Source organism: Podarcis bocagei, assembly GCF_964188305.1.
Source record: "Podarcis bocagei genome assembly, chromosome: 2".
Lineage (NCBI taxonomy): Eukaryota > Metazoa > Chordata > Lepidosauria > Squamata > Lacertidae > Podarcis > Podarcis bocagei.
In genome coordinates, this window is record NC_138126.1 from 65716216 (window position 1) to 65731665 (window position 15450).

General features: G+C 42.9%; 1 protein-coding gene across 4 annotated transcripts in view; it reads right to left on the reverse strand.

Annotated features, from left to right (window-relative positions):
* Positions 1–2367: 2367 nt before the first annotated feature.
* CYFIP2 (cytoplasmic FMR1 interacting protein 2) overlaps positions 2368–15450 on the reverse strand; it is a 67595-nt gene continuing 54512 nt past the window's right edge. For all 4 annotated transcript variants that reach the window (XM_081181106.1, XM_081181107.1, XM_081181104.1 and 1 more), the window contains 3 exons: positions 9568–9806; positions 8997–9144; positions 2368–7847 (listed from right to left, as the gene is read on the reverse strand). In XM_081181106.1, the coding sequence (XP_081037232.1) occupies positions 7680–7847; positions 8997–9144; positions 9568–9806 (555 nt within the window). In that variant the 3' untranslated portion in view covers positions 2368–7679. The remainder of the gene's footprint in view (positions 7848–8996; positions 9145–9567; positions 9807–15450) is intronic.

Here is a 15450-nt window from a genome sequence, read left to right on the forward strand (position 1 = left end):
AGCATATGGAACTACAGCTGTCCTGGACTGGTGTGAAAGAGAGGTACAGTAGTTTCAGGCCCTTGGAATGAGAGTCCAGCTCCGCATGGAACTATGCCCTTCCTGGGGGAATGATTTTTATCCCAGGTGACCCCTGGCCCATGGGTCATGCCTGATATCTTTAACATTAAGAGACACTGAAAGCACCATATCCTGTGACATAAGACTTGCTTGTGTTGCTGAGAGGCTGTGTGTGAAGTGCTTCTGTTTATGCAGTATGCACCTGGAAAACCTTGGGCTTGGTGGAAATTGGGGTATCCTTTCAATCTGAGTGGCCAGTCTGCTACAGGGGCACCTTCTGAATGATTTGTTATTATAATGATGATAAAACTGGAGTGCCCAATAGATTGAAGTTCTTTAACTGAAGCTATTCAACCTCATTTCCTACCCTACACATTGAGAATGACTTGTACCAGGTCATGCAATTGACCAAGCTGGCTAGAGTTTATTGTACTATTGGCACAGTTCCTTCCTCTACTAAATTCTTCTTTCTACAGGTGGAAACTGATAATATTCAGTGTTTACATGCCCACCAGGGGGTGGGGGAAAAAATCATGGATATTCTTCTCTTTCCATATTAGATTGTTCTCCTATTTGTGGTCCAGCCTATTTGAATTTCAAGCAATTCAAACAGTATCATAACAAGAAGTATGATTTCCCCCTACCTGATGCAGTTTGGAATGGAAAAGGGATCTGAATACAGTACATGCATTTGACAAATGAGTCCCTTTTTACAAGTTCCCCCCTCCAGCCCTCCTAATGAAACTTCCCTGCAGAACACTGGTCTCTTAGCAATGTAGCCACACCTGAAATACTGGTTTGGAAATGGTGTGCTGTGAGGCTGAGGCAACTGTAAGTATCTGGAGTGTAGGTTAACACAGGTTTTTCTCCCTTCTGGTATGTTCTTTGGCTGTATGGGGAGAAATGGAACAACTCAGGGTACCAGCAATCGGTCCCTCGCTATTGCGGTCTCTATACTGCACTTTTTGCCATTGATCTGGACATTCAAGGATAATTCCTCCTGCAGGAGGCTTGGCTCAACATTCGGGACACAGGTGTATGAGAGGGTATCACACAGCAAAATCAGGTGCTTTGAGGCATTGTAAAAAGGAGCATTGTGATGGGGTGTGGTTTCAGCTTCTCACATTTGTAACTAAATGGGAGGTCCCATCCCCCACCCACCCAGCTCACTTGACAATGTAGAGGGGTTATATTAGCACTGGCTGATAATCCAAGAGGAATCACAGTTGCAAAAGTGGTTAGTGATCTGTAAAGTGATACAGGCATCTCTCTCTAACATGCTCTGCGTGAATATTGTCATCGGTTGTTTTTATTGTAAGTTTTTGAAAACAATACTCCTTTTTTTAAAAAAGGTTCATTGCTAAATTTTTCATTGTGTGGCTGTAACAGAAATTATTGCTTCCCTGGTGAATCTTATCCAATTGCTTTGGAGAAATGAAATGGCCATGTTTGCTTTCCAGAGGGAAAACATTTTACACACTAGTACTGTAAAGGAGAGTGGACTTAACTAAGCTTACGAAGACTGACATACACACAAAGCCATTATTTTTGTGTGTGTATATATGTGAGAATAGTGGTCTGAGGTAAACTACATTTAGCCTCAGTTCCCTTCTCCGTCTGCAATAGAAAGATAGCTCTTGACTATGTTGAAAAGGTTACTGATATACTGTATCTGAAATTCTCTGAACAAATAATCTCAGTAATCTTTACAACAGCCCTCAACGGTAGGTCATTATTACTAGTATATCCATAAACAGGGTGAGGGTTGAGAGTGCAGTGTACCTAGTGCTCATGTAACACGGGTGAAATTTGCTAGGGAGATTTACCTCAGCCCACACTTTCTGTGAGCTCCAGTGGCTATTGTATTCTTGCATTCAGAGAGGCATGAAAAGGGTGGAAGAGAGGTTGGCTTCACACAGGTGCAATCTCCAATTGCTTGAAAAAGCCCTGGAGAGAGGGAACTTAAATGGCTCTAGGGAGGCAAGGACTTTCAGTCTTTGCAACAGATCCATGGGGCAAGACTTACTGTGGATGAGCTACTGTGCTTGTTATGCCTGACATTCCACTATGGGGTGGTTTATTGCTGTCTTGCTCCTGACACTGTGCTTGCTGAATTATAAGCGTAATAAGAACATGGCAGTGACAAGTATTGTGGCAACTGGTAGGCAAGGGAACTACAGCTGGGAAGATTTGAATCCCCAGATCTAAATGTAGCACCGAGACCTGTATAAGCCCCAATTTGAGTTGATTCGCCTCATACCCCAAACCACCTGTTTTTGTAATAATGCTACAGCAACTTTGTCACCCTTTCATTCAAACCATTTATGACTCAACTTTTATTTTTCCCTTGTTAACAGGATTCATCCTAGCTTTGCTGTACATATTGTTGGAAGTTGCAATACAGGTCATCATGTCACCACACACAGGGTGTCTTATCGATACAGAAGCATTTTGAATGGAAATGAAGAACTTCTGTTGACCAATGATGAAGGAACAAAAATACAAAACAAGATATATCATTTCCCGCTGCATAGCAAATATGATTCAAGAATTCAAACACCATAGTTGATCACTACTCTGAATATACCGCACCATAAATAAATGTAAATTCATTGTACAAAAAAGTCCTGGACAAGTCTTCATACAAATATGATACATTTGAAAGAATTATGCAAAGTCCTTTTTTAAAAACATCTGTTCTTAAAAACAGCACCTTGCTCATGTTCTCAAATAGACAAATATCAATTAAAACCAGAATAATACAGAAGAGAATAGGAATTAATATGACCACTGACACTTCTGACAAATTCTGTTGGTAAAGGGAACATGGTTGAAGTGCAGAGAGTTTGTTCTTTAACGTCAAGTCACAAAAAAATCAACCTGATAGACTGTTTAAAGCCTGAAAGGGCCACAGCTGTTCATCATCATTGCTGAAGTAGTCTGGAGTCTACATCCTCAAGGCTTGGTTTATCCTTTCGTCAGGCCCTACCTTGTGGTACGTACCTTTGTGGTTTCCTGGTTCCCACCAGAAACACCTAAAAAGCCAAATGACATGTCGCACACCATTGCATGTTTCTTTCCCGGCCCCTAAACATGGTGCCTGTTTTTATTTTTACTGAAAAACAGCCTTGGAAGCGGCAATCAAGACTTGAGACAGTGGTGAGGATGGGGTTAGGGCAGCCTAACTAAGGGACAGGGAACACATGGTCTGTGTGCCAAATTTGGTCTTCTAGAGGTTCTAATTTTACTCACAAGGCCATCCCCTCCCCAGACGTGTCCACCCAGACATCCTCAAGGTTGTGTAGGGCATGTCTGCAAAGGAATGACCGGAAGACTCCCAGCTATTTTACGACAAGGAAAGCTTGAATAACCTGATGTCATATGATGCCAGGGGAATGACAGGTGGGCATGGGGGAGGGGGAGCCCAGATCATTCCCCGTCCTTTGCCTAGCCCTTTCTCTTTCAGCCACTGGTCTATTCAAAAATATAATGGGCTGGATCCAGAGAAGTACACGCAGAATTCTGCTCATGCAATGGGGCTTTCCTGGCCTGGCTCCTTTCCATTGTGTCCCCGCCACCATACTCACACCCCAAAAGGTTGGGCATGGCATGGCCCACCCAAGGCTGAAAAATCAGCAGAACTCCAGGAGGTTTTCTTGCATTACATTGGAACAGGATGAGTTTGGGTCCAAGCCACCAGGCCTCTCCAGTATGCTTTTCCACCTACAGGGGAAAAGGTAAGGATCACTGATCGAGGGTTTGTAATTCTGATAGGTGAGAAACACCTTTTTCTTTTTAAATAAAATAGGAGGTGCATTTCATGCTTACTCCCCCATAAGCTATGTGTCTGGAGTAAGACCTGTCTGTCCTCAGAGGAGTTCCACTCCGTTCTTCCATATGACTCATTGTTCTGGGCATTCTTGGAAGGCAAGTAATGGCACTTTATGTAAGAATTATCCTCTTACAGTAGATGTTGATGGGAAGGCTAGGACAGAACAGTGGATCACAGAAGAGATGCATCCACAGCATCTTCCGGGGAACATTCTTGCAGGTATTCTTAATTATTATATTTATTTGTTTCTTGTAGCATAAAGTGTTCCTGTGGGACAGTGTATCTTCGCACACAGTTGGGGACAGACTTAGATGTTACATTTCTTTTTTAGCACGGAGGAAAATCTGGTTCACTCAGTTCACTCTTTGATAACAACTTTGTTATTTAGTCTGCAAGTAGGAGGACCAGAACTATCTCATAAAGAGCATCCTATGAAGGCCACTGGGATTCTTTGCTGGGAATTCAAAAGATGGAAATCTCAGGGCAAAAACATCCTGGGAGAAAGGAAACCATGTTGGACAGATACTTTAAAAAGTCTAGGAAATACTGTAAACTTGCCCTGAGTTTTCCCCACACTCAAAGACTCAGAAGTCAACCCTGTTTTCCTTCTCACTTGTGTACTTAAAGCATTTAGGATTTCCCTATAAATAGCATTGATCTCAACAGAGAATAACCCACAACCCATGTGTGAGTAACAGTGTTAAAATGCAATGTGTGAGCATAGCTAAAAATTCCATTTCATAGAACTGGAAACGATTACTGGAATTATGATCATCTAGTTGACTCTTCTATTGGATATGAGCTGTTAAATATAACATATTGCAGCTGATACTACAGAGTAGGCCTCGGAATGGCATTTGTTCTGGATTGTAATGACTTTCTCAAGTGGCCTGAGTGTTTACACCTGTGGTATCATGCTCTGTTAAGTAACCACCACAAAAAGATTGAATTTTATTTTGAAAAGGCTGTGGGAATAAAAATAAAAATGAACAGCATCCTATTTGTCTATTTCATTAGATGTGTTCAGATTCTAACTCTGGGGTGTTTACATAGTGTTTGGTTCAGTTTTGCAAATCTGAAGTTGAGGGTTACTAAGGTGCATGAAGAGAATGAAATTCAGTTAAACTGACAATATGTGCTCTCAAAAAAACCCTGAAGCACTTTAATTGTTGCATTAGATATTTAAGATGGGATTTGCTGGAAGTTAATTTCCCCCCTTTGGACTTCCAAGCCCCTTTGTTTGTTTCTGCCTGAGTTAAGAGTCTTCAGGTTACTTTTCTGAGCATTGCCTTAATTCCACATTGCAAGATGTATCTTGCAGTTTGAAATGCTGCAAACATGCCCCCCAGATTCTGTGGAGGGATATTTATTAGTTACTTTGGAAAAAGATGAGAGCCTTTAAGGAAATAAAGGTATCTGCCAAAGGAAACATACTTCATGGTAATAATTCCATGTCGTTGCTGTCCCTTGAAACAGAATGTTCTTCCTGTGCCTGACACAGACAATTAAGAGGTTTCTACTTCATGCGCCCTCAAGGAGAAAAAAAATGCCGAGTCTCTGGCTTCGTAAGATCCGTCATCATGCTGTGACAATGAACCAAACACCAGCAATTAAGTACTGTATCAGCTTTATGGTGAGACAAAGGAGGAAAAACACAGACCTAAAACACCTGGTTGTTTTTCCAAAAAAAACCAACACTTTTTTTTAAAGTGGCGATTTCTCTTGGCGAAAGTTAGACTAAAGAACTAAATGTCTGGAGTCTGGGATAAATGCTGGATGTTCTGACATCTGCCCTGACAGTGATGGAGCCTGACAGGGTAAAAATTAGGGCAACACACCAACATATACACCCCTTCAACAATCTACCAGGATGTTTTCCTGAGGAAGCCCCAGTGAAGTGAACATGGTTATGGTCCTGCACTTCTCCCTTTCGTTGTTTTGTGGCTTGTATAGGAGAACTTTCTGGTGCACTGTGTGCCCTTTTTCTAATAGACTGCATTTTAAATATTTCCTTAATGATTTATTCTGAAATCTGTAGAGCAAATCAGAAGGGAGATCAAATGCTGCCTTTTCCTTGTAGGAAATTCAATCTAAACTACCTAAATATTAAAGGGTTGCAATTCTGAAACCCTTAAATAGTCACGGTAGGCAACTGGGGGACGGGAAACTTGCATGGTAAATAACTCAAGTGCCTTATGGTAGCCTAGCAGAAACTAATTCTTCTTTCAATATCTTAAAGAATGTTATTTTCATTTCAGGATATTATACAGCCCTAAACTTTGGTACCTGCCTCAGTAGACTTGTTCTAAACTTTCTCATTAGTTTGGAGAGAATTCTCTGTAGCACTGTCACATGGCTTCTTTGCATTGTCTCTGGTATTTTCTCTCCAGGCTTTCTCCTCCCATACACATCCCTTTCTTGTTTCTACCTCCTACAGGCAGTACACTCTCATCTGAGCTCTAGGGTACACTGGTGACAGGAGGTCTCGTTTGGTGTAGGGAACTGCAGAAGCATGACCTTTTGAGTCCCGCCTTGATCTCCAATTCTGTGAATCGTTCACACAGAAATTCCTATGTTTACCTCTTTGTTCTACAGGGTTATGACAGGGCAATTTTTAACTTTTGTTGAAATTCTGCATGCCTTTGGAACCACACATATTAATGATACATAAGCTGCTGCCTTTTCTAAACACCCTGAAGTCATGCCAAATCTATTTTTTAGCATTGTTTCCAAAGTTTGGATACCTAAGTCTGAACCAAATGTCATATATTTTCCCAGAATGGGGAAGTGTATTGATCTCATTATTCTATTGACTATATCCCAAAGAATGCATCAATCGCATTTCTCAAAGAACTTACTAGTTCCTTGACCCGGCAACTTTACCAAGAGTCTGGGTCATGACAATCAGTGCCTCTTCTCCTGGCTGTATAAAATTCTAGACGCTCAGGTAAAACTACTGCCAACAGTACTTGGTTAAGGGGAAGGTATTATACAGGGCCACCATAGCAGTGATAATCAATTCAAAATATGAGAAGACTCTTTTGTCAATGCTCCACCGCTTAAGTAAACTTAGAAAGGTCCTATACACTGTCCTATACATGTAGCTTGTTTCCAGCTAATTGTGCACAAGATTGCACCCGAAACAATTTTAGAAGGGCAGAGGACAACAAGGCAATGACAAAAAATCCTCTAATTCTAGGTGGAGAATGATAGTCAATATTCCATCTCTAAAAGAACCTGATATATTTTTTTTTGCTTGCGTAAATCACACAGCTCTTTATCATCTATTGCAGGAACAACTTAGCATTTCTGAATGTTTTAAACATTTAAGCTGTTGTTTCCCATCAAGCAGGAAGGCTTTTCAGTCACATGGTGCATCAAGCGGAAGACTTGCAACACACTGAAGCGATGACTGCTTCAACTGTAACACCCCCCAAAAACAACAACTCTTTTAAGGGCCATAAAGTTTTGTGCTTGATTGGGTTGTTCTTGGTCATCACAAAAGCTGACGATACCACAGGAGAAAAAACCACATTTTGTTCCATCTCACCACATTTTCAAAGCTATGGGTAAAACCAACCAGAAAGATACTATAGAAGAACATGCATTCAAAACAGGCCTTCTAGGAAAATGCTTCTTTGTATACTTTGTATCCAAGTCTGCACCGTTGACAGATCTGTGTTCTCAGGGTTTTCCCTTCCAGGCCTCTGAGGTCCAGTCGCTCCTTCCTCACTGACTTCAGATGTAGAGACACGAATGCTCACATTTCATTTCCAGCACGGACTATTTAACAGGTGGTGGCCAAGGACTGGTGGATGGGGGGCTGGAAGCAGCGCACATGCTCGACTGTAGAACTGTCTGTTTCCACTGACTTCATGTACTTGTTCAGGATGGCAAAAATCTCATTGTTCAGAATCTGGTACTTCCTGATCCGGTCAGCCATTTTTTTAAGAGGCTAGAGAAGAAATGAAAAGACAGGCAAAGCAAAGAGCAATGAAGCTTTCAGACCTCTGCTTCTACAGCTAGGCAAATGCTGGAAGGCTGGAGCGAAGAACAGCTAGAGAAACTAATACCTGACACAGTTCCTTCCTAGCTTTTTGCAGAGACAAAATGCCAATAACACCTCTTATTTCCTACGTACCTTTTAGCAACATAATGGCATCACTTGACTGACAGGTGGGTGGCCCTGCCAGCCTGTCAAATTTGGGCCATGAGGCAGATCCAGATAAAGATCTGGCCCACAAAGCGAGAAAGGTTCCCCAGCCCAGAAGTGCTTATCATCATCATCATCATCAATTGAATTTATATACCACCCTGTATATCAAACCTATGCATTCTGAAGGAAATCAGCCCTGAGTGCTCACTGGAAGGACAGATCTTGAAGCTGAGGCTCCAATACTTTGGCCACCTCATGAGAAGAGAAGACTCCCTGGAAAAGACCCTGATGCTGGGAAAGATGGAGGGCACAAGGAGAAGGGGACGACAGAGGACGAAATGGCTGGACAGTGTTCTCGAAGCTACTAACATGAGTCTGACCAAACTGTGGGAGGCAGTGGAAGACAGAAGTGCCTGGTCCATGGGGTCACGAAGAGTTGGACACGACTAAACAACAACCACCCTATACCCGGGGGTCTCCAGGCAGCTTCTTGTGTTCCACTCCAGGTAGCAGGTGATGTGATGTGACCTATCTCTATCTCAGACCACAGTCAGCCAATGCCAGTTGGAGTAGACCAGTGGTTCCCAATTAGCTAATTACTGAGGACCTCCTATTTTTCAAAAGCCAAGCCCCACTTTTGAAAATTTTGATAACTCTATTGTAGTTACCTCTGCAAAGCAATTTTTTTGAACAAAATGTGGGGTAGCCCCTAATAAGCAAGGGATTTTAGATATACTAAAGAAAAGACCATAAAATTTCTGATATTTCCATGCAAAAATGACAAAAAAATTGTTGAGGAGGGAAGGTAAGGGCCGTGGACCCCCTGGGTGCATTCCACAGACCCCCAGGGGTCCCTGGACCCCTAATTGGGAACCACTGGAGTAGACAATATTGAGCTAAATAGTCAAGCAACCTGACATTCTGCTCAGTGTTCACCCCCAGACTTACCACATTCTTTATGATTTCATCTTTCCCATCCTGCCTCTGCACTTTTAACAGGTGGTAACAGAAGTCAAAGAGATCAAAGCGACGTTGCTGTCCCAGGAGGACTATGACTGAGCAGCCAGCCCAATTCAGCCCATCTCCAAAACATTGCCTGGAGGGAAATGGGACATAGAAGAAATTACTTATCGAGAATGGATGGCTGGCATGGTGTTATTGAGTTGCTTGTCCTGAGAATTTCTGGTTGCTTGATTCTATGTTAAGAGAACAGCAAGTATCAGTTCATGAGCAAATCAACTCAGAAGCCAGTATAACGAAAGCCAGTGCTTTGCCTTAGGCCAAATAGGTCAGAGTCATTCAAAAGATAACTCACTTGACTATCACTAGAGAATCCCCATTCCTGGCATCAGAGATACAGTGTCCAGTCATTAGTAAAGCGGCCCACATTCCTGCATGTAGAAGCAAACCTCAAGTAAGGAGGTATTTGCCGATTTGCTATAGCTTTCCTGGCTGTGGGGAAAGATCCTCTAATACATGATCATTAGAACTCAATGCAACCCAGTGCAGGCCTACTCACTCAGCAGTGAATTCATTTGTCCCCACAGGAATGCAGTACACAAACTGCATGGCACTCCAGAGCCGGTGGAACTCAACGCACTCGTCAACATGCATGACGCCATTGGTAGGGGGAGGCCCGCGCCAGATGGGGTCCTGGAGGTAGCTCCGAATGCGAGTCAGGATAACCTCAAACATGGACAGGCCACAGCACAACCTCTCCTTGGTCAGCAAGTCTCCTTCACGGGCTATGGCTATTTGCTGAGGAGGAAGAGAAGCCCAAGAATAAAAGAAGGTGTAAAACGTCACTTTCCACTCGAATGCTCATCACGTTGACCTTTTCCTTCCTGTGTTTTGCACTTGGAAACAATATTTCTTGTAGGAGTTTCCTTTGCCCTTAATTGAGGTACTTTTGTTATTTAGATTAGGAGTGAGTTGTCAAAAGTATCCTTCCTTTATCCAAATATTCATTACTTTGAGGAAAACCAAGAGTGTGGTGGAAAAGAGAAGCTGAAATTTGCTTCTCTAACATGTGTTTCTTTTTTATTTTTATTATTATTATCTTCAAGATTTCCTGCACATTTTATTGTTTCTGCATACTTAATGCCTGGCAGCAAAGTACTGCTATGCAAGGGCGCTTTGTTACTGCAGAGTTTGTAGTGTACGTTATATTATTTTACATGCCTATTCGTTAGACTGTTGTTAATAACAGCAGGTTATTGTGAAATATTAATCAAAATATGCACATCCACACTAGTTATTTGATATATGCTCTTTAGGATGTTTTAAAACATACAACTGAATGTGCAAGTTTAGCTTTGATAATCAGGGATGCCATCCTCTATGAATATTTTAAATTCAGACAGATACTAAAAGGGAACCAGGGTTCCAATCATTTTTTTGTATGTATTTTAGTTATATTGACTAGAAATTGACGGCTGGTTAAAAATAAGATAAATGTGTAAATAGGTTTTCTCCCATTTGTTAATAATCTCAAAATTTAAAAAGCATCATCAAGTTAAGATTCCTCCACCCACCCAGTTTTCTAACACTCACTGCTAGAGGGGACCTCCTTCACATTTTACAATAGAAACAGGGCAGTGTATTTGCAGACTGAAATGAAGGAGGGTCACACAGGACCACTGCCTGGAGAATTGCACTCCTAAGTTGTAAGCTTTTGCTTGATGTAGAACAGTAAGATGAGTAGAATACAAATACGCAGCACAGAAATGGGAGGCAGGATGGCAGGATGAGATGTGGCAGCACGGGGAACAACTAAAGGCACTTCAGCCATCATACAGTTATGTCATCTCAACCCTATGTAGGTGGTATATAGCAGTAACTGCTGATAATGTAGTTGCAACCAACCAAAAGCACAGCAGGATGGATTTGACCTATTTGCTTTGAAGGGGATGTTGCAGCACCATTTTGGCACAAGCCATTCGTCATGTTGCTCCAGCTTCACATAACTTTATGACCAGAATGTCAACAATCCCATTAAAGACCCATCCATCATTCCCTAGTGGTGGTGAGATATATCTGAATTTTTGGTATGTGACATGGAATTGTTTCAATTCTGGATTCTTGGCATGGCTGACTTTAAGTAAACTGGTCCATTTTTAAAAAAACACATTCACCCTTTTTCTTTTTGTATCTTCACCGTCTAAAACTGGAAGACAGAGAAAATTATGACTAGACTTTCCTATCCAGGAGTAAGACAAGTGACATACAGTAAGGCATTTATAGGCCTGGAAATATCAACTCCATACGTTTCTTAGTTCTTGCATATCCAGGATTCTTAAGTGGGAATCATACATAAAAAAACCCCCAAGGGTAAATCCCACTGCTGCTGAATGCATATGGTTGAGCAGCTGTTGTTTGTAACAGTGGTGAACAGTGGTGTTCAGAGGCAGCTAGAATTCTTCATTAAAGTCAAAATACACCAACAGGAGGGTCACAGGCTCTTCTACCTGGCTGCAGAGTATAAACAGACTCCCAACGTTCCCAGAAAGGTTCCCAGACCTGATACTATCTCAACTCACCATCTATTTTTCAGTTGGAAAATATTGAGATTAGGAGTTCCACCAGTGTTATCTAAGGCATAGCTACAAGGACATTCTGTTGGAGAAGTAATTAATACTCAACAGAAAGCATGTGTGAAGAACCTTTTCAGATAGAGGCTTGGATCCGAAGAAGAACCAGGGGAAGGAAGTTGGTGGAATGTGACTTTCTCACCCGCTCCTTCCCCCAGAAAGCCTTACTTAAAGCTTTGGTATGGGAAGATGAAGGGGAGAGGGCAAAAAAATTGGGTGGAGGCACTTTCCGTGGGCCGAGCTCTGTTACCATTCTCAATGTTTGTTGGAGCCAAGTGCTGTTGATGTTCTTCTGACATTTCCCACAATAAAACACAAAGATGCATGTGGCTCCCCATTGCATACATGCCTGAATGTTGAGAGATCCATTTCTGCCCTTTATACTAACTTCTGCCCTATCATGGTGGAATACAGCTCTTAAACAGGCCAACTAACCTACTTTCATCAACTGAATGGGAAGTTTGCCCACCCCAGGTTTGGACAGTTGTCTCAGCAACTAACTCCTCCTATTAATCAGGTATAAATGGATATAAAGGAAGCAGGTCTGTGGCTCCTGTGCCTATGAAGAAGTTGATGGGATTTGTGTGCCTCTTGCCCTGGGTTGTTTATGTGTACATCCAGCCCAACAATATCCCCCCCCCCATGACAAAGGAGTAGGAGCTGCGAATGCACATAACGTCAAGTGCTCCATGTGGAAGTCCAATCTGCACAATCTTTCAACCCATGCTCTCTTTGGAGAAAGAGAGAGAGAGAGAAAGAGAGAATGAATTACACAAGAGTGATCTGCCGGCATCAAACGTTACATTAAATGTGTGTTGGGGGTTGCGGAATGCACTTCTTCGAAACAGAATGAGGATTGCTGGGACAACATAAATTGAAAGAAGACTTGCAAAATATAGCTTCCCTTTTCCTTGTTCTTTCTACATGGGCACAGGGAATATTTACAGCCCTCCTGAAATTAGGGTTTGAAAAAATGCTATGTGTTTAGGTGTTCGACAGTCTCAAATAAATCTAAAAAGGTAAAGGTAAAGGTACCCCTGCCCGTACGGGCCAGTCGTGACCGACTCTAGGGTTGTGCGCTCATATCGCTCAAGAGGCCGGGAGCCGGTGCCGTCCGAAGACACTTCTGGGTCACGTGGCCAGCGTGACGAAGCTGCAACTGGCGAGCCAGCACCAGTGCCGCACACGGAAACGCCGTTTACCTTCCCACTATAAAGCGGTCCCTATTTATCTACTTGCACTTAAGAGTGCTTTCGAACTGCTAGGTGGACAGGAGCTGGGACCGAAAGGCGGGAGCTCAACCCGCCACGGGGATTCGAACCGCCGACCTTACGATCAGCAAGTCCTAGGCACTGAGGTTTTACCCACAGCGCCACCCATGTCCCTCAAATAAATCTAGTAAGAAGTAAATAAATAAGCTAGTTAGGAGGGCACATTCAACAAAGAGAGCCACATTCAACAAAGCAGCTGCACTCGCAGGAACTGGTGTGATGAGTCCTGCTGGCGCAATGGGACTTTAACCCCTCTCCTCCCCCATGTCCTCCTAAACTGGCTCTGGGAGGACTGGAGAACCCCCAGAACATCATGTGCAGGGAAGAGAAGGGAGATTGTTCTGTTGGGCAAGCTGAAACACTTGCGCTGATGGGATGGTTGGAAGACTGTAATGTTGAATTCCTATGTCCTACTATCCCACTATTTTATGTACGTAATGGATGGTTAACTGCCCATCCAAAGCTCTCTAACTGCCTATACATGTTTCTGAATCTACTGCCTTGGTTGTCAGCCTAATTCCTTTGATTAAGAAAACAGAACACAACATAATAGATTACCTGGCAGAAATGGGTCTTTGGATGATGTAAGATGAACACTGCTAGATCCAAGCAGGGGTCTAACTAGTTCAGCATCCCGTTTCCCACAGTAAACTTTCCAAGCAGGACACAAAGCCTAGAGCCCCAACCTGCTGTTGTTCCCCAGTGACTACACACAGCCATCACGACTATTAGCCATTAATATCGATAGCCTTGTCCTCGATTAAATAATCACTGGCGGCAGCATTCATAAAGACAATGGTGTACATTAGGACCAGAAAATTCTTCTAGGGATTCCCAGTTAAATGGTCTGAGGATGTGGAGAAGTGCCTGGGTGGGAGGCCATGGAAACCCATTCAGTACTGGCCTCCTGGAAGGAACTCGCAGCTGCCAGGAGGGAGAGGGGTGGCGCGGCGAGGAGGTTGGTATTGTCAGCCTCTTGCCATCTCTCCCTGTGGGAAAGCACCAGTGACTCACATGCTAGGAAGTTAGCATAGTGGCTTTGACCCGCCTGGCAAGCTGCTTCTGGTACTGGAAAAAGGGTTCCCCAGGCAGATCCTGATCCCATCTCTCTTACATCACATTCAATTTGACCATAAGTTAAGCACTCTTGCCTGTCACTGATCACAGTCATACATTGTATATGCTTAAGGCTGCAACCCTATACTGAATACCTGAGAGTAAGTTCTACTCAACTCAGTGGGACTGATTGCATAGGAGTACGCTTTAAATTTCTTCTACTGAATCAGTGGGATCACCAAGGGTGTTCAAATTTTTCTGGCTTGTTACTCTACTGTTTTATCTCCCCTACGAAGAAAATTGATGTAGAAAATAATAGGAGGAGCTAACAGACTCGGAAATTTGAGTGGAAAGTTATACAGACAGTTAACTAAGCATTACATACACAAAGGCACGCAACTGCAGACACATAACCATCCTTATGATTTTTTTCTTTGAATGAAATGCCCCCATTCTGCTGGTTGTAAAGGCAAGAAAGCTCCACCTATTTCGGTCACCTGCTGCGAGCCAACCCACCCATTCAAAATCCAGACCACAAGCAGAGAGCAGGTGCGCTGTAGAGCAAATAGCTTCAGATGACTCATGCAAGTGAGCCAAGCCACAGGCTGCAGAGAAGGGATAAGAAATCTGTGGCCTTCCAGAGGTTGCTGGACTCCAAATCCCTTCAGCCTCAGCCAATATGGCCAATGGTTGGGGAAAGACAACCATTTAACCACCTCTGAAAGGTCACAGGTTCACAACGCCTGTTGTAGAAGAAAGAAAATCTCCCAGGCCAATCTGCTTGGAAGTAATTCCTTATTGCCTCTAGATCTGACAATCATTCAGAGCCACTTCCTGTGTTCTTTTTTAGGTGCACAACTATCATTTTTAGGTATGCATCTCATAAAATTAACTGTATGTGGAAACATGCATGACAGATCCTCTTCAGAGATCCAGGACTGGTTGCAGCTCTCTGTTGAGAGTACTCTAGGTGGCAAGTGTAAGTTTTCCTGCCACATAATGTGCAGAGTGACTTTCAGACCAAGGGTGGTTTCTGACTAACTTGTTCTGCCAATGCAAGGATTTCCACTTGCTCAACAAAACTCCCCCATCATCTCCCTGTGCCCTCCTCAAAGCTCCTTCAGAGAGTTGGAGAAAGCCCCAGAACAGTTGGGGGTTCACCAGGGGAGGAGAAGTTCCACTGTGCAAATGGAAAACCTTGCACTGATGGGATGAGTTAGCTGGATACTACCCCAAATGGCCAATGAAGAGGAGTAAACACTCTTAAGTATCTTAGACATATTATGTTGGAGGCAGAGAAGCTGGCAAGTTGATCACAATTCATGTGGGAAGTTCTGTAATATGCTATAAGCCAGGCATCAGGGCATAGAAGATTTGCCACTGCAATGCCATAGTGCTGGGTTTTACAGGAATAAGAGAGAGGGTTTTAATTGTGGTCATATTTTTGATCATGTGGCAGCAGATTTGAAACAGGAGCCGTTGTTC